This window comes from Sceloporus occidentalis, unplaced genomic scaffold (assembly GCF_023333645.1).
Source record: "Sceloporus occidentalis isolate IW3139 unplaced genomic scaffold, rSceOcc1.0.p SCAF_134, whole genome shotgun sequence".
In the NCBI taxonomy this organism is placed as follows: Eukaryota; Metazoa; Chordata; class Lepidosauria; order Squamata; family Phrynosomatidae; genus Sceloporus; species Sceloporus occidentalis.
In genome coordinates this window covers 1,006,622-1,030,394 of record NW_028317114.1, presented here as the reverse complement: position 1 = coordinate 1,030,394, position 23,773 = coordinate 1,006,622, and the positions used below count along the sequence as shown (strand labels likewise).

Here is a 23,773-nt window from a genome sequence, read left to right as displayed (position 1 = left end):
GAGCAGTCATAACACTACAATGCAAAGGCCCTGACTGCAGGGCTGGGCAGGCCTATAAAGGCTGAGATAATTAGATAGCAAGGTGCACCTGGACATGATAATCAGCCAGAGAGGACCTGAGTGGCAAGGGCGGCCACTAGTGGTTGACAACGGGAATGAGCCACACAAAGTAAGAACAAGTCCAGCCAGCGAAGGGTGAAAACGTGACATGCATTGAATGAATTTCCACGAAAATGACCACAAACAAGGGCTCTAATCACTTTCTTTAAACTGGTAAATCCAAGCTGTAGATCTAGAGATATTTCCATTTAAAGTAAAAAAAACAAAAAAAAAACAAAAAAACCCCCAAAGACTTTACCCCAATTAATTTGTTGGCTGAGCTAGAGTCTAGAAAGATATATTCATCAAACAAGCTGTCAGAACCGCTACTGCTCTGACAACTTGTATGAGAAACTGTGTCCTTTTGAAACTGATCACCTGACATTCTTACATTTCTTCCAGTCAATTAGACTTTGTTCTTTTACTAATGACACCATCAATGACATAGTGATTGCATCACAAATGATACAGCCAATGTATCAACCAACTTATCAATGACATCACTGGTTACAGCACAAATAACACAATCAAATACATCACAAATCACCAGCAACATCAAAGATCCAGTACAGGTACATTTCCCTAGCACCGCTCCATCAGACCAATATACCTTGTCACCCAAAATAAAAAAGGACAAATATGACAAATACAAGCTGTTTGGGGACAAAGATGATACACATTCTAATAAATAGTTATCAAAATGCACTCTACCTTATCTGGAGCTTTTTCCATCACCTTACTGCCGCTCACTACCATCGGATCTGGTACCAGTGTCCTGTGATGTCTCTACCAGTCAGGGCTCCTACAGCCCCCTTTAATTGGTAAATACTATTACATCCTTATCATAAGCCCGGCAGGAGCGCTGCCCAAACATTTTTTTGTTAAGACTAAAACACACTCCCCCAGGAAAGTTGGGTCGCTTACAGCTGTAATGGCTGTACGCCTGATGGCAGAAAAAACTATGGCGATCCTCCTATACTGGTAATAAAGAACGTACCTATTTTTGTAATACAAATCTCTTTCGGGATATGACTATTATCAGTGTTTACCCCACTTTTTAGGTAATGCATTCCTTAAATCCTACTTATTGAAATATAGTATCATATCATTTAACTTTCAAGCTTAATGCCATTGATGATGGAATTTGTGATGTAATCACTATGTCATTGATGATGTCATTTTTATTGTGTCAATATGCCATTAATGATGTCATTTATAAAAGCACATGGGGGGAACAACTTAATTTTAAAGAAATTCTTTTATTTCCTGGCTTTTATGCATTTAAGTGAGGAATTAAGTTTGCTCTCTATATATGTATATATAATTATATAAACACAATATGACCAAAAGTATACCCCAGCAGACCTATATGAGCTTGTTGGACATCCCATTCTAAAACCATGGGCATTACAACAGAGTTGCCCTCCCATTTTCTGGGTAAAAACCTCCACTCTTCTGGGAAGACTTTCCACAGGAACTCAGATAAAAATCTTCAGCTCATGCGCAACTGCTTGGCCATGGAAACCCCTTTCATGAAGCTGAGTGATGCTTCAGAGAACAGGCAATTTTTTTTTATGTGCTTCACAGTTCGGCACTCGGCAGCCCCGCTCATGTGAGTGGTCTATCGCATCATGGCTAAGCTATTAGACTAAGATTCTTCCACTTCACAATAATAGCACTTAAATTTGAATTGACTTGTGTCAAATGTTGCATCCTATGACAGTCACTGAGCTCTTCAGTACGCCCCTTCTACTGCCAAGGTTTGTCTATGGAGATGGCTTACCCATGTGCTTGATTATATATATACCTGTTTAGAAACATCCAAACTCATTAATCAGGAGGTTTATCTGCAAATATAATGTAATATCTTATATATAAATAAAAAAGAAAAATATAAATAGAAAGCCAGTTAGATACACAGATGTATATACCTATAATATCTATATTCTAGAATAATGCAATATCTTTCTCTATGGCTTTGAAAAAGTTATCCATCTGTTGATATACTCACTGATAGAGCTGGGTTTCCTTCATCTTCCACAACAACTACAAGTCGATAGAAGCTCTGCCTTTCACGGTCAGGGGGAGATGGCCTCGTGGCAATTTCCCCGGTGAGGCGATCCATTCGAAAAGTAAGGTCTTCATTGCCTTGTGTGATGTAGTAGGAAAGAACGCTGTTGAGCCCTTTGTCCTTATCTGTGGCTGTCACTTTAATAACAGCCGTTCCCCCTCCAACATTCTGAAATGAGATACAAATCAGACTATGGCTTATCAAATGGTTATGTTCTAAGCTCATTGTGCATATAAAACAATTAATAAAAAGCACACAACTGTAGCTCATTGACCAATCCTATTAAGTGATGCTTCCAAACAAGTTGTATCTCCACTGAAAATGTAGGTTATTTCTCCATTCTTTTTTAGGAACCTATGGGCAGAAGAGCTTTAGGTGATGTTTGCCATGCTAGTAGTGTGACTGTGCTTCCCAAATTCTAACTAGAACATGTAAAAAAAATATTGGCATTGTCAATTCAAGGTCTGAGGATCAAGGTTGTGTAATTTCATTATCCATCAATTATGATCTTTCCCCTTTTATGCTATTACAGACATCCATTAAACACCTTTTTAACTAAATGCAGCATTAGAAACACTATTACTAGTACAGTTTAATGCCTAAACCCCTCCCAGAAATAATTATTTAATCTTGGGGGAAAAAATGCCTAATTCATATTTATTCCAATAAAGCATGCAATCCATGGCTTTTGCCATAGAAAGAAAAAACATTGTGATTAAACCTTTAGATGCAATAATGAGATGAAAAATAGGCTATGGTTGTTTTACTTAACATACTAGACAGTGCCATGTTAATGTTCTTTTTCAAAGTGAAAAAGCACCTTTTACTGCCCTTTGATCTTTGTTTTACATTTAGGTTTCAGCTGGGCTTCAAAGACATTTTCTTAGTTTTTATTATGAGGAAAAGAAACAACAACAATGGGCAACCATACCTCATACACACTGACATTGTAGCCGAATGGGGTATCAATGACAGGAGGGTTGTCATTAACATCTAGAACATTTATGGTCACCATATGATAAGATCTCCGAGGTGGAAAGCCATTGTCAGAAGCTTGGACCTGAAAAAAAATGTTTGTTATATGTGTTATACACATTATAAATAATATATATCAATTATTGTTCATCTTAAAATTTCAATTTCTTGCTTTTGCAGATGACAAATTACCTAAGGTTATAAATTCAGCTTGTAATGTGTTGCTGCAATATAGTTCAATTAAACAGGGAGGATGGCTAGAGAAATGGGTGGTGAGATATTGATAAATTTAAAGTAATACATAGTAACTGTAAGCTAACTGTGTCAGATAAAAAAGAATTTTCACTTGAAAAAGTTTTTGGGAGTACTGGATGACTTTGAAGTACCGTATTTGCTCGATTATAAGACAAGGTTTTTTTCCAGAGCAAATGCTCTGAAAAATACCCCTCGTCTTATAATCGGGGTCGTCTTATAATCAGACCTCAAATTGGTCTGACTTTGAGACTAAGATCCTGATCCTCCTGTCTTATGCCCCCCCCCAACTTACCGTTGCTTCTGAGTCCCTGGTGTGTAGCCGGGGCAGAGTGTAGACGTGTACGCGATTCGCGTAGACAACTTCCGCTACACCCGGAAGGAGGTGCAGTTAGCAGCGGGGGTTGTCTGCGTCCATCGCGCAGACCTTCCCCGGCTGTCAGAGATCAGAGTTCCCCGTACCTGCTGCCCGGACAAAACACCGGGAGTCAGAAGGACCGGTAAGTTGGGGGGGGTGTTAAATGGAGGGCATAAGGCATTTCTGTAGGCAGAGTGCTCTATGAAATGCCTTTTAACCCCTTTAATGCCACCCTGCCTCCAGAAATGCCTTTTAACCCTCTATATACCACTCTGCCTCCTGAAATACCTTATACCTCCCTATATGCCACTCTGCACCATAATATGCCTTTTAACCCCTAAATGCCAGAGTGGCATAAAGGGGTATAAGGCATTTCTGGAGGCAGAGTGGCACATAGGGGGTTAAAAGGCATATCATGGGGCACAGTGGCATTTAGAGGGTTAAAGGGCATATCATGGGGCACAGTGGCATATAGGGGGTATAAGGCATTTCTGGGGCAGAGTGGCACGCCTGGGTACAGATGTGCATAACTTGGGGGGCAGGTTGGAAAATAAAAGGAAATAAAAACAAAATGTTTTCCTCAATCATAGCTTTTATAAAAAAAAAAATGTTTACATGAATTAACATTTACTGGTAAAACTTTTTTCCTATAGGGTCATCTTATATTCAGGCTTTTTATTTTTTCCCTAAATTAATATTCAGCTTTTGGGGGGTTGTCTTATAATCGAGCAAATACAGTAATTGCATGCAATTTTAAGTAGCAGCAGCTAAGACAAACAAATAACCACCAGCATTAGAAAATGTATCAATGCAAGATCAGAGAATGGGATTATGCCACCATAAAAGCATTATTTATATCTCATTTGCAATATGCAATTTAATTTTGGGCAGTGAGTCACACTCTAGAATAACATTGTACAAATACTTTTGAGGTACAAATGAGGTCATTGAGGGTGAAATCTTCACCCCACAGAGATAGCAGATAATCAAAGGCCATTTAGTTTGATTAAGAGGACGCATAGTTCCAAGTTCAAATTCTTCTGAACAAAATTGACAAATGCTTAATAGTTGTTATTTAGTCCTTATCCAGTTTAATACAACTGGAGATATCTTCCTTGGTTCACTGGATAGACTTATTCTCATTTTCTATTTTCGACAGCCTTATAATAGCATTATAATAATAATAATAATAACTGGTTTCACAATGCAGTGTTGACTAGGCTGTGGTCACGTTACATACGCTGCTTATTCTGAGTCACTATCTGGGTCATGGATCAATAAATCCTATTCACATTTGAACGTTGTAATGAATAGCAGTGAGAATACCAACTGTCTTTACTTTTTTTGCATACAATTCTGGAATAATAATGTCATTAATAGTTTTGCTTTGTGAAGGTGTAAGTGACCACAAATTGTAATTCTGAGCAGTCACTTTCCCGCCATGCAATTTGTAGAATAACCATGTTTCCTTCTGTCAAAAACCCAAATAAAAACAAAATTCACAGTGTGTAATAAATAAATTAAACATCGTATTTACAGCACTTGTTGTATAAATGGAACATTTATATTACATTACATTATTTATATAACGCCTTGCAAATTCCATATCTCTGTTTATTGGTAGGTGGTTCCTTTATTCACGTTCCTCTTTTATAAATCAACTGCATCATAAGCATCGTATGCAATTATGAGGTCCAAAACTGCAGCATACATTCTAACCAATCCTTGCGTATACAAGATTAATGACAAATAAGAACACCAGAGGTAAATAACACATATATTTCCTGTAAAACCAAACCAACAGATTACGTGACTAAAATCTACTATTATAACAAATCAGGACTTGTAAAATTGTAACATTAACTTAAATGTTAAGTGTCTTAATTACCTTCAGAAAATACTGCTCTTGCAACTCCCGGTCCAAACTTTTTGCCAAAAATATTTCACCATAGGTGTCATTAGTAGTGCGAATCTCAAAAAGTCCATTTGTGTTTCCAGAAGTTAGTGAGAATGTCACCTGTAACATGAGATTAGGTATAGAAAAGAATATTGAATTGGTTGACAAAAAAGCTTCACTTATTTTGTATATACAGTAAATACTGCTTTCTGTGTATTCCTACTCACCGTCACAACAAATCTAGTTTACAATGGTATTTGTTGGAAGTACTAACTCCAAAAGTGCCACTATCAGAAAGTTTTCAAAGGAAATTCAACAAGGATGGGACATGGATGGAACATGGAAGGATCCTGGAAGAACCCCAGGGGCGGGCTGACCAGTCCTTATTCTCCTAATTGGAGAGGCGGGCTTAGTGTTGTTATGTTATGGGGCATTACCAGTGGGAAAGCTTGCATCATGTGCGAGCTGCACTGGAGACAACCTTGAGTGTGTATGTTAGAGTGTCTCTTTGTGTGTGAGTGTGCACATGTCTCTGTTCCAGGGGATGTAGTCGATGTATGCAGTAGTATGGGCATAAGTGTGTGAATGTGTACGTGTATTTATGTACATTGTGGGTTAGGGGAGCACTTGGCTTTGGCTGCTACTCCTCCTATCATTCAACTGTGCTCTCTGGAATGACCATTCCATGTGTAATAATTTTATGGCAAGACAGGAAGCTTCATATTTGCATCAACTTCTTTACTCAAAACCTCCAGCAGCAAAGAAATGGTTAATAACATTGAAACAAAACACCAATCAGAAACAGTCAGAGGTCATAAGAAAGCCCACAAAGTAGACCACTTCCTCTTCTTTGATGTACCGAACAGTAGCACACTCCAGGTGAACACCCTCTTTTATAGTGTGCTTCCCAAATTGGGGCATAAGTACACTTATTTGGTCATATGTATTTATTTGCTGGGGTTTTATTCACCTCTGTTTTATTGTCTGTTGGTATGTTTGTTTTGCCTGTGTTTTTTAAACTTTATCCGCACGGTTTAGTTTTCGCGCCTTTTTTTCCATGTGCCGTTTTCTTTAATTTTTGTGTTTTTTCGTTTCCGTTATCGGTTCCCTACCTTCATCTCTGGTGTTCCCTACCTTCATTTTAGCTGCTCCTTTCTCCTTCCTGCGAGCCTCGTGCTCCGTGACAGCGCGCAGTGTATTCTGCGGGCTCTTCTGTCTGTCCGCGGCATTTTTATCCTATAGCCGCGGTTACCGCGTCACGGGACGGCTCAGTTTTCTTTTAAGAAAACTTTATTGCCGTCCGGTCCCGTGTACAGCCGGTTCGGCAACACGCAGACACGGAGGATTCCCCCCCCCCCGCGTGTGTCCTTCTGCAGCTTGTCTCCCTTCGCGGGCTGCGTAACTAAGCGGCGCGGAGCCTGTTTTCTTGTTTTAAGCTGATCCTTCCAGTTTATTAGAGGCTGGCTTCCCCCTATGTTTTAGATTGTTCCCTTTTATCCTGGCCATGTCGTCTAAACACGAAACTTCATTTATAAATCATAAAATATAAAAAAATACAAAAATACTAAATGTCATATATATATATGTATATACTGTACATACTGCTTAAGCCTTTCGTGGCTACTTACCTATTGTGACTTCGTCACTCCTGTGATTGGCTGAGTTCCTCTCTGCCTGGCGTCTGGATACAGCGCTCCTAGGGTGACCCCCTAGACAATTGGGTTTGGCCTCTGGCCTATAAAACCAGCCCTCTGGGTGACCCCCTCAGGTGCTTACGGGTGACCCTCCGTTTTTTCTTACCGGATTCTGACTCTGTCCCTTTCTCTGTACCCACAGATTGTTTCTCGATAAAGAGTCTGCTATTACAACAATGTCTGAATCTGATCAGCCTTTACCCGCCGCCTTACAGGCATGGCTCAAGACAGCCCTAATGGAGTCCCTCCCGGCTGCACTGGCCTCCATGGACCGCCCGGCTCCACGCTCCAGCTCTCCAGGGCCTGACATCTCTGACTCAGACGAGTCACAACACTCTCCTCCTGAGGAACGTCCTCGTAAGCGCCAATGGGCCGAAGGAGAAGTATCCCTTAAGGGCAAGGCTCCCCTAAAAAGAGCCAAGGCTCCCGCTTTACAAGTAACCGAACCACCTTCTTTTCGATTGGAGGGGGAAGGTGGGGTTGAAGGATACGAGACGCTGGACGAGTACCCCTCAGCCGCTTCTAGATCTGCGCCCCCTGTTCAACAGCCGGCCTTAGTACGGGAAACGATTTTGGAGGATCCTTCCTCTTCCTCTGCACCAGGGACATCCACACAAATTCTGGACTCTGCGGGCCTCCCTATGTGTGACCCTCGGAATCTACGACATCCTAGATCTTCAGAGTGGGCCCTGGCGGCTCATATTTCACAATTCCTTAGTTTTTGGCTACGCCGGTCTCTTGAAAAAGAGGCCCGTCAAAAGCTACGTGCCGAATGTCCTCGTCCTACTCTACCAGATAAAGTGGGTAATACCCCTGAATTCGACCCGTCCTTCGTTACCTTCATGATGCGGTCCGGCAAGGACCCTCGCAAAGGTCTGGAGCAGGGTTTACGCTCTGCCCAAGATAAATTGCTGGACGTGGCGGGCCCTCTCACTCAGCTTCTGTCGGTGGCAGACGAGGCCTTGACGGATGGCACCCTAGCAGATCCCTTTGTCATTCGTGAATGGGCAAAACGGGCAGTTTGCCTTCTGGGCAATGCCAACTCCGCAATCTCTGCTGAATGCAGGAAGGCAGCCCTGTTTAAATTGGACAGCAAGCTAGCTGAACTGGCGCCCAAGGAGTTAGGGCCTGAAGCCCAAGGCATGCTTTTCAGGGAGAAATTCCTCAAAGAGCTCAACATGCACGTGAACGTGTTTACCTCCCTGAACAAGGCACAGACCTCGATGAGGAAGGTTTTCAGATCCGGGAATCATTTTTTGGGGAGAGCTGGTCGGCAGAGGGGCCGTGCCACCAGCAGAGCGGCCTTCCAAGGCAACAGGCCCAGGTTTCAGGAGGGCTCGGCGGGACAACGCTCCCAATTCCGCTCTCCATTCTTCAGAGGCGCCACCAGGGGTAGAGGAGTCTCCTCCAGATCACAAGGTTCTTCAGGTAAGACCCTCTTTAATGTTACCTCACATTCCTATTGCCGGTCGTTTGATGTATTTTTCCTTAGCTTGGTCGCATCTCATTCAGGACCCTTGGGTTCTTCAGTGTGTCCAAGGCTTTCGCCTAGAATTCCATTCTCGGCCTCGACAGCCCGGTTACCCGCGTCCCATTCACTTCTCCGAGGTAGCGCTTGCGCAAGTTCATGCCGAGTTGACCTCCCTTCGAGACAAATGCGCGATAGAGCCATCGTCAGGGGCTCTGGTCTTCGTAAGCAGTATTTTTCTAGTGAAGAAAAAGACTGGGGAGTTCCGTCCGGTCATCAATCTCCGCGTGCTCAATTCCTTCGTCGTCCATCGCCATTTCAAAATGGAGGGCATCCATCTCCTAAGAGACCTGATGCAAGAAGGGGACTGGTTTTCGAGATTAGACATGAAGGACGCCTACCTGACGGTGCAGGTCCACGCAGACGATAGGAAGTTCCTTCAATTTCGATGGCAGGGCGCACTGTGGCAGTTCACCTGCCTTCCCTTTGGTCTGAGTTCCGCTCCATGGTGTTTCACCAAACTTCTAAAACCTGTCATGGAATTCCTGAGAGGGCACGGTATCCGGTCCATTGTCTATCTGGACGATGTTCTCCTGATGGCTCGGAGCCAGTCTACCCTATCCCGAGATACCCTTCTCACGGTTCGCCTTTTTCAATCTTTGGGCTTTGTGATCAACGAGGCGAAGTCACAACTGACTCCGACTCAATCGATCCAATTTCTGGGGTTTACGGTGGACTCGGTGGAGGCGGTCTTACCCCTTCCACAGACAAAGCTCTCGGCCATCAAAAGGGACATCCGTCGGTTACTCCGACGTCCATACGTGTCTTTGCGGGATCTGGCTCGCATGATCGGCCAACTCTCGGCTTCCATCCAGGCCATATTTCCGGGACCTCTTCACTACCGGGCGATGCAGCGTTTAAAAACGGCATGCCTCCGTCGCTCGGGTTCCTACGACCAGCTCATTCGTCTTACAGACGAAGTACATCTGGAGCTGAGGTGGTGGTTACACCACATGGAAGCATGGAACGGCCGGGCTGTCTTTGGGCACGCCCCAGGTTTTTTTCTGGAATCCGATGCCAGCCTCCTGGGCTGGGGTGCGGTTTGCGGAGACTCCGCCACTGGCGGTTTGTGGACGGACGAGGAACGGGGCTTCCACATCAATTGCCTAGAATTGATAGCGGGATCCTTTGCCATCCGCAGTTTCACCGAGGGCGCCTCTCACTGTTCCCTGGTGCTTCGGATGGACAACGTGTCTGCCGTCTGTTATATCAATCGTCTGGGCGGTTCCAGATCAAAGCTGCTATCGGATCTCACCACAAAGCTCTACCAATATTGCCTGGATCATCATCTCTCCATCAAGGAGGAGTACATCCTGGGCCAAGACAATCTGGTCGCGGATTGGTTTTCCAGACACTGGCGGGATGCAAGCGACTGGCGTCTTCGACACAACGTTTTCCGTTCTCTGGATCTGATTCGGGGTCCGTTAGTGTTGGACCTCTTCGCTTCCCGCCTCAATTGCCAAGTGAAGGATTTCTTCAGTTGGTTACCGGATCCAGCGTCCCTAGCGGTGAATGCGTTTCTCCAGACGTGGCTGTCCTTAGGGGTGTATGGATTCCCTCCGTTTTCAATGATCCTGCGGACTCTTCATCAGGTCCGCAACCATCGGATCTCTGTACTCTTGATCGCCCCCCTCTGGCGGACTCAGCCATGGTTTCCCCTATTGTTAGAGATGTCCTGTGCCGATCCGTTATTACTCCCTCAAGCCCCGGATCTCCTATTAGACACAGAGGGCTATCCACACCAGTTGGTTCTACTAGGTCAGCTGTCGCTGGTGGCCTGGACAGTTTCCGGGGATCCTGGGACACGTCGGATTCATCAGCGGCAGCTCGTGACCTCCTCTGGGACTCATGGGCCCCAGGTACTAGATGGTCTTATCTCCAGGCATGGAAATCCTGGCATAGCTGGTGTCTGGAACGACATCTTGATCCCTCTACGGCGCCACTGGTGATGGTCTTGAACTTCCTGGCCCATCTTTTCTCCATAGGTAAGTCCTATCGTTCTATCAATGTGGTTCGCTCGGCCATTTCGGCAGCTCATGTTCCTGTCGCTGGTGTGCCCATAGGTAAGCATCCCACGCTCTGCCATCTTATGCGCGGCATCCGGATCTCTCGTCCTCCATCTACGAGGTATTCCGCTTTCTGGGACGTGTCTACTGTTATTCGTTTTGTCGAATCCTGGCCCGATAATGATTCTCTGTCCCTTCGTCAAGTTTCGGCTAAGCTGGCTCTCTTACTTTGTCTGATCTCTTTCCGGAGAGTTTCGAATGTTACTGCTTTTAATACAGAGTCTTTCTCTTTTTCACCCGAGGGCATGGTGTCCTCTTTTTCTCGTAGAACCAAATCCAAATCTTCATCCGTGTCCTACCCCTTTTTTCCCGAACGTCCTCGCCTGTGTGTCGTCCGTTGTTGCCGTGCTTATCTTTCAGCCACGGCTGGTTTACGTTCTTCGGTCCGGGGTCCTTTGTTCATATCTTATGTCAGTCCTTTCCGACCAGATTCAGTTCCTACGGTGGCCCGTTGGATTCGGTGGGTTCTTCAGGCTGCTGGCGTGAATAGTCGTTTTGGTGCCCATTCGGTTAGGGGCGCTGCAGCTTCTGCGGCTTTAGACTGTGGTGGTTCCCTTGCAGATATCCTTTCCGCGGCGGACTGGTCCAGGGAATCGACTTCTCGTACGTTTTATTATCAGCCTCACTCTCACGTTGCTTCTGTTCTATTGCGTTAGCTTTAAAACTGCAAATATGAAGCCTCCTGTCTTGCCATAAAATTAGGCATTATTCTAGCTTTAGTGTAGAGATAATCTAAATTTTATTAAAGACAGGAGGCGAATATTTCCCTCCCTGTTTCTTTTCCCCTTCCCTTATGTTTGAAGGCATGGTCTTTTACGCTGTGTTATTTTACATTGTATTTATTGACCTTTTTTTTTGGTGTAATATATGGCTCTGTTTGGATTACTGTTCCATGTACAGTTTACTTTCACGATGTCTTTTCTTTCTTTTAGTATGATCCTACTGGGATGTCGTCTGGATCCAGAGTGCCTTGGTCCTTTCCTGGGTTCTTTCTTTTCCGGTTTTTCTACACTGTTCATCGGTGTGCTACTGTTCGGTACATCAAAGAAGAGGAAGTGGTCTACTTTGTGGGCTTTCTTATGACCTCTGACTGTTTCTGATTGGTGTTTTGTTTCAATGTTATTAACCATTTCTTTGCTGATGGAGGTTTTGAGTAAAGAAGTTGATGCAAATATTCGCCTCCGGTCTTTAATAAAATTTAGATTATCTCTACACTAAAGATAGAATAATCCCTAATCATCTCTCATTCCTTGCACCTCTTTGCTGTAACAGAATTTAGACCAGATGCCCCTGGAACAGCCTAATTTGACACTCTCTCCTACAGTGCGCCTCACCTGAATCACATTACCAGTTCTGGTGGCAAAAATGGTAGTGGTGTAAGCAGTTTTCTACCACCTGCACATTTCAACCTATTCTGCATTGCATATACTGGTCCAGCTAATCTTGTTCCTAAACAATTCCTTGCCTCACTCCTAAACACTTCCTCTCCACTGATGACCTTTATATCATATTTGATCACTTTAATATCCCCCATTAAGACCCCCATTATTACTTCTCCTCCACTCACAAGGAGGGACATACTTTTGCATACTTTTACTTGAGCCTGTGCTCAATCTCTTATTTCTCTAGCACCATGTCTTCTTATATGATCACTACCTCTTACCTTGTCCTCTCACCTGGCTCCCTACTCCTTCCTGTGCCACTAAACTTTGCCAGCCAGAGAGCATGGAAATGCATGCAGTGTAATGGAGAATGATGGAGGTGGGGCATTTATTAAGGGGGCTAGGTCCTCATAAATATGTGCCGCATAATAATGGCACTATAGGGCTGGTTTCCACTTTTGCCAGGGCTGGGTTTTATTCCCGATATGGGCCTTAAGCCTATGGTCTATCAAAGGTTATCACAGAACCAAGTCAAAGAACAGCTGGTTAGTCAAGAACTAATATTAAGAGCTAAAATAATAATCAATAAAGTTAATATGCAAATAACCCGGAGCGATATTTGCAAATATTTTTTTACTAGTCCTGGAAGGTTTTGCTGGTATATACTTTGCATAATTAGATGTGTTCTAGAAAGAAATAGCGTGGAATGCTTTAGCAAGACATAAGTTCTTGCATACAAATCAAATTAAATTTGACTATTGCGTAAACTGTTACATTCTGAGAAATCTTACCAGACCATTATTTCCAGCATCAGGGTCCTTAGCCAAGACTAGAGCTATCCTCTTGTCCCTCGGGCAGTCCTCAGCAACGTTGACCACAGTATCAGATTTTAAGTCAAACTGGGGGGCATTATCATTCTCATCCAGAATAGTAATGGACACCTGTGGATAACCAAACAATTTTACCATTGCATGTGGAACCCAGTGGATCTTAAGGCTTAAAGAATCTTAACAGCAGAGTAGGATCTACCTTCTATATTTAGAGAGCAGGTGAGTATTCTTCAAGATTAATCGCACTGGGTTTTGTATGTTAAAAACTGTTCAAAACATGAATATGGTTTACTTGCATATTATAGTAAAGACTAATTTTAATGACTGTGAGGAAATTAAATTAATTAATAACCTAGCCATAACATAAGTCATTTAGTTTCCAGACAAAGACATTGTAAAAGACTTAGCTGTTAGATGTATTATCATCTATCTATTGCCCCAGCTCAGATTCCCTTTTTGGTGTGCACAATTCCCTTATTGTATGTCTACAATATGCACCTAGCTGATCATAAATGTGTCTTGCCTTCAAAATAACCATGTCCCATGGGGGTGGGGTATAGGGGTCGGGAACTGAAAAAATGCTGCTGTAAACATCATTGGAGGTTAAGGTTTTGTGGCCTAAGTCAGCTAAGGATGATACCGCCTTTGATGGCTACTTTGATATTGTCACATGTCACATTGGGGCTTGATTGTGCTTAAAAGGAAGGACACGTAATTTGGCTCCAGGCACGGCTGGCATGAGGCTGCCAGTGTTCCAATGATACACAGATCTTTACATTTAACCGCTAACTACTATCACATTAAGAGAGGCACAAGAAACATGAACCAGTTTGACCTCACAGGTATCCTGTAGACCATTAATCTAATTTAACCCTGTATGCAAAAATACAGTAGCAATGTAAACCTTGGTTTCCTAGCCCTTATAACAGAGCTTTACTAACTCTTTACAGTTGCATTTCAATATATACCGGTATATACGAATGGATTTATCTATGATTCTTTTTTTAACCAATGTATTACTATGTAACCGGCTTTTCATCAGTCAAGGGATAACTTTTTTTCTGAAAAAATATGTACACTATACACTTAGGTAAATAATGAAAAAGATGATTGTTAGTAAATAATATACTGTATTTGCTCGATTAGAAGACAAGGTTTCATATTAGTCTTATATTCGAAGTCATCTTCTAATCAGACCTCAAATAGAGGTCTGACTACAAGACTAAGATCCAGATCCCCCGCAGCGCTGCAGGGGACCTGGATCCTCCTCTCTGGCAGCCAGTGGACGTGATGCGTGCAGACAACCTCCGCTGCAGCCGGCACTTCCTCTGGGGCTTCTATGACAGAGCTCCGGGATCAGATGACTTTCCGGTGCTCATTCATAGAATCCCCGGCGGAAATGTTGGCAGCAGCAGTGGAGATTGTCTGCGCGCATCGCACAGACCTCCACCGGCTGCCCTACTATTCACCAAGGAATTGGAAGCATGAGGGACAAGTCTAGGGAAGCACTGGTAAGTCGGGGGAGGGTAAGAGTGGCATTTTGGGGGTATAAGGGCTTTCTGGGGGCAGAGTGGCATATAGGGGATTAAAAGGAATATTAGGGAGGCAGAGTGGCATATACGGGGTTAAATGGAATATCAGGGAGGCAGAGTGACATATATTGGTGTATAAGGCATATCTGGGGGCAGAGTGGCATATAGGCGGGTTAAAATGCATATCTGGGAGGCAGAGTGGCATTTAGGGGTATACGGCACATCTGGGGCAGAGTGGCGAATAGGGGGGTCAACAGGCACATCTGGGAGGCAGAGTGGCATATAGAGGGTATAAGGCATATCTGGCGGCAGAGTGGCATACCAGTTAAGCAAAGAGGCATATAGAGGGTATAAGGCATTTCTGGGGGCAGAGTGGCATATAGGGGGGTATAAGGCATATCTGGAGGGCAGGTTGGCAAATAAAAGGAAATAAAAACAAAAAATTCATTTTTCTCCATCATATTTTTTATTAAATAAGAAAACAATAGTTTACATGTCAATTAATAATTACTAGTAAAACTCTTATAGGGTAGTCTTATATTCAGGCTTTTTCTTCTAAATTAATATTCACATTTTGTGGGGTCGTCTTATGATCGAGCAAATACGGTATATATTTTAGTTGCCCATCCTGATACTATATATATATATAACATACCAATAGAAAAGTTTTTTATGCTACATAGCAAAAACAGAACCCTAACCAGGTGCTAGTCATTAGCTTCAATAACCATTCATTCATTCTGGAGATGCCTGTTGTTGTGTTAATAGCAGGAAATTCTGTCATAATTAACACATTATATAGGATAAGGGAGAAGCAATTGCAAAGCTTAAGGAAGGCCAGACCCTTAGAGAGGAAGGTGAGTCTACGCTACTTTTTATAACAACATCCTAAAGGAAGTGTGGAGTTCCTTAAGAAGGCATCAGTTGGACTGTTATTGTTTTCTATTAAATATAGTTCAAAGAAGGCTGATCGTGACTTTTTTCACACCAGTGTTCTTTTGTTACCGTTCTATGGTGAGTATTATTTAATATATCCCACCCTGATGACAAGCCCCAGTGGGATAAAATGGCCACATGTTGACCCATGGAGGACAATGGACCAAATCTGGGCAGCATGAGAAATGTGGCTTCCCTTATTTTATTACTATAATATTAATTCCCACACAATTAAGTAAGTAGGCTGTTAAGAAACAATGCTACTATTTATCCAGGCTCAATATGGCTACTACGTATCCACGCTTTTATTATAGACATTTATTATGCACATTATATGACATCTGAGACCTCTCAGTGTGCAAATGGACCAACTGCACCATATCCTTAAAATGGGTTGGCTACCTGGACAGCTGTGCTGACTACCTGCTTCTCCCTTGTGTTTCTCTGTGCAATTGCAACAATAATCCTTTTCCAAATGTGTATCTTTCGGGATCAATCAACTTAGAGTTATTATACAGATGCTATGATAAGGGCAAAGTCTGTGAAAGAGGAAACTGATTGGGGCATGTTGTATGGGAGCCATAGACATGGAAGCTGCAAAACCCACATGGATGTTCAGCAAAAAAGATACCTGTACTACTGGAGGTTCTGCTCCCTCCAAACTGACCACAACTGACTGCATTCTTAAAGCCTTTCATTTACAGAAAGGGCAGATATGGAAAGAAGGATGCTGAAACCCGTGGTAGTTCAGCTGAAGTGTAGACCATAAGATACATGAACTCACCATAGTAGATTCTTTCTTGGGCCCACCGTCATCTGCCAAAATGGTTAATAGATAATAGTCACCTTTTTCACGGTCCACTAATCCTTTCACTGTTATTGCACCCTGTTAAATACATTTTAAAAGACTGGTTTCAGGTTATCATTTTAACAAACACAATGTGTGTGGATGCATCAACTTGTATACAAATTTCTCAGCTCCCACTTAAATTATATTCATCTTTGTGTAGGAGATAACAAAAGCGAGGGGGCATAACTAATGATCTCATCTCTACAACACTGGGTTGCTCAGACATCCACTGAAACAGTCTTATCAAGAAAGAAGAAAAAGTGCTGCAGTTTTTAACTGGACTGGACTGGTAAGTTAAATTGGTCCTAATTCTTCAAGGTCAGTGACTGATAAGCCACACACAGAAAACAGCTACACTTTTACAGCATGTAGATGGAAGGTGGTGTTGGGCCCAGTGTGCCAGATAGTTAATCCGGGCCAGGTCTAATATATTCTTTTGCTGATCTGACTTGCCTTAGGACACTGCTTTTTTGTCTGCACTTCCTATAGTTGGCCTTGACATTGAGATCTACTGGTCCTGTCCTGACATATTGCCCTGACTAACATTTTAGTGCGCTAATACCATTTCACCTGAAAAAAGCTGACGAGACAAGGTGCCCAATGCAGGGTCCTAAGCGTTTATCTTCCCTGCACATTGTCTTTAGTCTAATCTAGTAGCCATTTAGAGAATTACTCTGCTGTAAAAGAGATCAAATAAAATAAACTAAAGCTAGAAAACTAAGCAAATGTTGTAAAGTCTTAAATACCACCAGAAAATGCCTTCGCAGGTTTTCCAAATAGATGTTCACCTCGCTAGTAAACTCATTCATTCAGGAGAAAGTTTCCAGATAAACTAAGAAATATGTCTACTTACTGTGATTTTATCTATTTTGAAGAGGGCAAGTGCCTGGACATTTGTGTTCTGACCGAAGCTATACGTTATTTGATTCAAGTTATCAATGGAACGTGCTTGTACTTGAACCACTTCCGTTCCTGTCGCAATGTTTTCGGTAATTACTGCTTCATAAGATGTGCTGGAGAACTGAACTTTTTCATCAGGTTCGTTCATCAATGTGACATATATTGTGCAGAAACCACGGTTGAAAGGAAAAGCCTGGTCTGTGGCTGACACATTCATATAGTAGGTAGTTTTAGTCTCAAAATCTAGATAATCAATGGTAGTAAGAAGCCCAGTGCTTTCATCAATTTCAAACTTCCCATCGGAGCCAGAAATAATCTTATACATCACTAGGCCTCCATTTCCTGCAAGAGAATGGAAGTATTTTTAATGAGTTAACATATAAGACTGTAATAATTCTTAATATTAATACGACACAAATTTATACTTTCGCCTCTAAACTATGTGTTTTCTAAAAAGCTGTTAACTTAAATAAATGTATCTTAACATAGAATATTTTTTCCGCTGGAAAGTATGCAACTGCTTTAATTAAGAGGCTCTAATTCCCTTTATACCAGCACACAGGAGAAAACATGATTTAAATGGCGTTCATGTTAATAATAGCAAGACTATATTTTCCAGACCAGGCATGTACCTTTTAAGATGTTAAGTGAGGCAAATGGACAGGGCTTGATGAAGACCCACTTGCTTTGACCTATGTTCTGTCCATTGTGATCTGGTCATGCTCACTTCCCACCCATGGCCATTGCCCATTTTATGCCCATGCACTTGTTTTTAAAATAATAGTTGTGTTAGCAGTTTTAGCACCCATAAATTGGTTAACCTGTGGTATCAATGTGACATATAATACAACAAGGTCTATAATACAACAAGGTCTATATAACAATATGTATTGGTAGAAAACACATATTTCAATTCAAAATTGGCATAGATGAAATTAACTTTAAAAGGTTTGTAGTTTGTGTATGGTGCTATGCAGTACCTGTGTCTCGATCTGTAGCCCGCACCACAGTAACAGAGGTCCCAATTCCCACAGTTTCTCGCAAGCCCAAACGGCTGTATTGCTGCTGTGTGAAAACTGGAATCTCATCATTAACATCTTCCACGTAAACAATGACCTGTTAGAATAACATAACACAAGAAGTGTTTGGTATTAATTTAGTATTTTGCTTGGAGATGATGCTATAACAGAGGACAGCAGAGACATCATGCCATCCACGTGGCAGGTTCACTGGAAATCACCAGTGCACACGTCTACTGAGGTTCTGGTTCAGAAGAACTATGCATGAAACAGGGAATATGTGGCAATACTTTCAGAGAACAGTGTGTCATCTGCAGCAAATTGAAATCCACTTAGTGCCACACTAAACCCATTTTGTGTATGGCAGCTTAATCATAAGTAGGGATTAATTTCACCAAAATCCAGCATTTTTTTATACAAAAGGTACATAAAGAGGATGTTAAACAAACCCATGGATTAGACAAACTGTCCAATTTGTTTTTATGGATCTGTAAAAAGAAATGTCATTCATTTCATCTTCTCTGCGCGCTTGTTCTTATACCATGTCCATGTGGAGAATATTTTATATCTCAATCTCCTCTTAAGATATAGATATAGTGAGTCTTCCAAGATCAGTAGAGAGGTCCTTCTTTACCTTATTAAGTGATGCTTGGGGGCATGTTACAGTATTGAGATGGGGACTGAAGACATGATGTATGCTTCATATAATAGCAAATGTATGCTTCATATAATAGTAATGACAGTGAATCATTCTTGAAATATTTCAGATATCCATAAGTGCTGAAATAAATCACTTAGAACAACAAACTGCTTGCGGTTCTTTCTTTTTAGTCAAAGTAGTAGTAATAATTATATAGCTACTTATCTTCTAAGGCACGGATTTATAGGGAGAACATGTAGTAGACAACCAAAGATTTATTTTATTATAAATGTGTGAAACATATTTCTACAACATTACTGATTAAAGACAATTACAGGAAAAAATGCTTATAGTACCATTCTATCAATGTGAGTGTATTCACTGTTATTTGAATAGTAAAGTTAGATGATGAGCCCTGAGTGCGGAATGTGAAACACCAAGATCAAAGAAGGTAAAATAATATGAAAAACTGCTATTTATGTACTCTTTTGAAGATGAAAAAATGTAAATTTATGTGAGTCGAGAATTTAGATGGAAAATGATTCCACTATAATAACATGTTGGGAGTTTAAAATAATTGCTTAAACACGCATTATCTAGTGAGGAATGAAAAATGGTACACTGGATCATGTATTAACTGCTTAAATATTGTAAATGACTGGTGCCAGGTGGGTAATCTTTACTTGTACAGATTGTCCATCTTACCCTTACGGAACTTCTCATTGGACCTTGATCGCTGTTGTAAGCTTCAACCGTCAAAACATGAGATGAGTTGGTTTCTCTATCAAGAGGTTGAGGACCACGCATTAATAGCCCAGTGATGACATCAATTCGAAAATTGTTCCGGCTATTTCCTGGCATAAGATATTGGAAAAAAAAAACTTAAAACCCCAGCTTCCACAGGAATCATTGTGTTATTTTCCTGCCCATGCAGCAAATCTAACCATGTTTAGATTTAACCAAAACATATTTTCCCACCAGCTTCAACATTGATCAGTCCTTCGTTAAGCTCTTTTTTCTGGAACTCACATAGAAAAACCTAGAACTATCTAGCAAAGAACAAATCCAGTTTTGTGGCGATCAGGGGCACGCACATTGTTTCACGTAAGCCAGAAGGAAGCAGAAGCTGCAACTAGCATAGAGATTACACCCAAGTCCTCTATGAAAGCATTGTGGGCGCAGTGACCCAAATTAGGTCCCAAAATAAGACTTGGTAAGCTTGGTTAAAACAATATAACACCACCTTTAGTCCATAAAATATAATTTTCTGATTCACACTTAGATGAATCCCATATTTGTTGTCTATGTGTTTTACTGACTACCCTATTTTGTAACTTCTCTATTTCTCTATTTCAATTCTACACGTGATGATTCAATATTCTGGTTGTATGTCACAAAAGAAAAGAGAAGTGGCTAATGAACCTGAGCTCTACTTTTAACAGTAGAAAAAACCACATGAACAATGAAAAGCACTCTTCCTGGAAGAGGAGAGGGAAGAACTTAACCTATTCAATGCCAAGAATCAGTGTTCCATATTGGAAAAACAAAAAGTGATATAACTCCCAGATAGCAATGGGTTAAACTGGAAATATGCCAAAAACATATTATCTGTAAGACTGGTGTTCTTAGAACAACAATGTGAAATGTACACTTCACTAAATTATTTGTGAAAGCATCCAATAGCAAATGTTTCTTGAGAATTTATACTCTGTAGACAATTAACTCCTCCTCTATTAACAATAACATAAAGCAATAATAAAACATCCAGAGACACAATCTACTTCTCAGTACAATTTCATACTAATCATATTAGCTTTTGTTCATTGACGTCACTCTTAGAAATGTTCTGTAGTATATCGTAATATAAAATAGGTAAATTCACTGGATGGGAATTTATGGGAGTTGTGGTAAACAGACATTAAATAAACAATAGATAAAACAATTGACAGCTCAAGAAAAAAAAAGCTGTCAATCATACTTTTGTTTCCAGACAAAGTTGAAAATGTACAAAATAATTAGTTTATTGTAGATTTAAGGTACCTTAAAATACATGATCTGTAATCTTGTCACATTACAGATGTAACTTATCTGTCAATATTTGGAGCTATCGCTGTCAGTCTCTCTTGCCTCGGTTTCTCTATGTATGTCTCCCTGTGTGTATGACACATGATTTGTTTCTCTATGTAGTCCTGTATTTTTCTAGTTTTGTGTTTCTGTCTTTGTCTCAGTCACAACTTATATAACTGTGCTTGTGTGCCAATGGCGGTTATTCTTTGTTTACTCACATATTTTTTCAAGAATAAGTCATAAGGCTGAAGCCCAATGTAAATAAATGGGTTTTCATTCTGTCCGCTTATGCTCCTGGGTAATAATCTACTCTTGTCAACAACCCCATTATACAGTGTTGGGAATATGATGGTGTATTGGAATCATTAAATAATAATAATAATAGAAGAGCTAATGATGCAATGATATTTTGTCATTCAAGCAGAAGAACAAGTGTAGTACAAAAGATTGCTTTCTTTAAGGCCTGCTATTACACAAAATTTTAGATACACAGTTAAGGATTTTAAGATGAAAGGAATTGCTCCTAAGATGTTTCTAGCATTTCTGTACTCACATTCCTGAAGTAGGCTGTACAATCAGAAATCAATTATATAAATATCTTTACTTACCACTAACAATACGATACCACACTCTTCCATTCTCCCCCTCATCTTCATCAGTAGCTTCCAGCTGGTATTTAAAAATACATTAAAAAAATAGTAATATTAATCTCATGTACATTTAGTGAAGGTGTTTAAACATCGTAACCTTGAGGTTAATATAAATTGCAAATATAAACAGATTATTATTAAGTAAAAATACCATTTCATTCTATTATTTGGCTTTAAAAAAAAAAAAAAAAAACTTATTTAAAAGAAAATATGCTTTAATGTTTAGGATTAGAGGCGGTGAAAATACAAAATAATCTATTAAGAAAAAGTACTCTGTTAGGAATCTGTTAAAGAGACTATAGTACAATAAATAAACGTGTCAGCATGTGGCTGTAGAGTTACTGGGCATTTTCAGTGTTGTCTCTTTAGTTCAGGATAGTGCTGCCCTCCGGTGTCCTCTTTGCTTCACAGTAAATATAAAATGTATTTAGCAAAAATTCTGACTACACTGAGAAACCAAACCCCAGACTACCACAAAGTGTCCAAGGAGAAGTTGACAGAAGTTGACAGATGTCCATCTCCAGATCATCTAGGGAATATGTGAGCTGTTTGGCACATTTTGCATTTGCAATACCACCACAATAAGAAATATGGATATAGTCCTGTTGCTCCAAATGAGGATGGAGTATTTTTAGTGTAGGATCATATGTTTACTGAACAAACACAGAAAAAAATGGCATCATATAAGCTTTACATATGATTCTGTGGTCTCTAAAAGCTTATATGACTATATCAATTTATACACTGGCTCAGCTTAAGGATTCATCTTGCACTACGGAGTCCAAGATTAACCCATATTGATTTTTGTTACCGCAATTAAACGTTGACTTATCTTGCAGACATGCAACAAGAGCATGGCTTATACTCTATGAGACAGATATGGATCTCTCCTCCAGGCTCTTATGCCTCTATGGACGATGATAATATTGTTTACAGGCAATATTTAAGTGTCAAGAACAGTCAAAGTGCATAGGAATTATAATGGAGCTAAATTTTAAACTAAGTTACAAACCAACTTTTTTCTTTGACGTTTGCTTAACGTTAAATAATCTAAATTACTCCCATCTTACGCTGATGAATAAAATATATGTTTATATTAAATGTAGATAAATGTATAGAGTTAAACCCTGTTTGCCATAGAAAGAGAGAAAGAAAATTTGCTAAATATTATATCTTTATTGGCTGACGTATAATAGATTGCAAGCTGTCGAGACTATCTATGTCTCTTGTTCAGGCATATTATACATTTAAAGCAAAAATCACTCATACTTTTATACAGTAGTAAACATGGAGACAGTCACAGCAAGGTACAGACGTTGTGAATATTCCTGTAGTGATGTTAAAAGGAAACGCAAATGTGCTGTTAGTCATGGAAAACTCTATCCACACATCAATATTACGCATAGACACGTAACCTGTGGAAATCTACCACCAAAAGAAGCTGCTGGGGCCAAATGTTACATTTAATACCAACATACTAACAGTCCATTTGCATTTCGTTTTAACATCACCAGAGGAATGTAATCTCGATTCACAATCTCTGTACCTTGCTGTGACTGTCTCCATGTTACTGTATAAAAGTATGAGCAATTCCTGCTTCAAATGTATAATATGCCTCGAATGTTTGCAATCCATTATATGTTAGTTAGCCAATAGATATAATATTTACCAAATCTATCAAATGTAAAAATTAAGTTTCCATCTCTGTGATGAAAGTATATACCAAAGTATGTTAGTTAGCCCCTCCATCTGTGTTTCCAATGTTGCTGGCGTGTAGGAATCCATGATAACTCACACGCAAGTTCCTCGGTGGCATGAAGAAGCACAGTGTTTAAATGTATAGCAAGTGGAAATGACATTGCGAGTAAATACTGAAGACCACAAGATAATCCTGTTATATGGAAGGGTTTTATATATAAAATGTGTTATTCAGACACAGCATGGTGATATCCTAGGGATAATTCTTTTGTGTGAGGGGAAATTCACTCCTGTTAGTTTTCAGTAGCTAGGGTGGAAGCACATAGCTC

General features: G+C 40.7%; 1 protein-coding gene across 1 annotated transcript in view; it reads right to left on the bottom strand.

Annotated features, from left to right (window-relative positions):
- Nucleotides 1-23,773, bottom strand: part of LOC149281345 (cadherin-23-like) — a 389,535-nt gene that overhangs the window by 98,896 nt on the left and 266,866 nt on the right. The window contains exons 28-37 of the mRNA XM_089499393.1: nt 21,705-21,765; nt 19,735-19,883; nt 18,351-18,486; nt 17,324-17,712; nt 16,405-16,506; nt 13,352-13,354; nt 13,114-13,263; nt 5,644-5,772; nt 3,102-3,230; nt 2,111-2,338 (exon numbers count right to left, since the gene is read on the bottom strand). Of these exons, the coding sequence (XP_089355519.1) occupies nt 2,111-2,338; nt 3,102-3,230; nt 5,644-5,772; nt 13,114-13,263; nt 13,352-13,354; nt 16,405-16,506; nt 17,324-17,712; nt 18,351-18,486; nt 19,735-19,883; nt 21,705-21,765 (1,476 nt within the window). The remainder of the gene's footprint in view (nt 1-2,110; nt 2,339-3,101; nt 3,231-5,643; nt 5,773-13,113; nt 13,264-13,351; nt 13,355-16,404; nt 16,507-17,323; nt 17,713-18,350; nt 18,487-19,734; nt 19,884-21,704; nt 21,766-23,773) is intronic.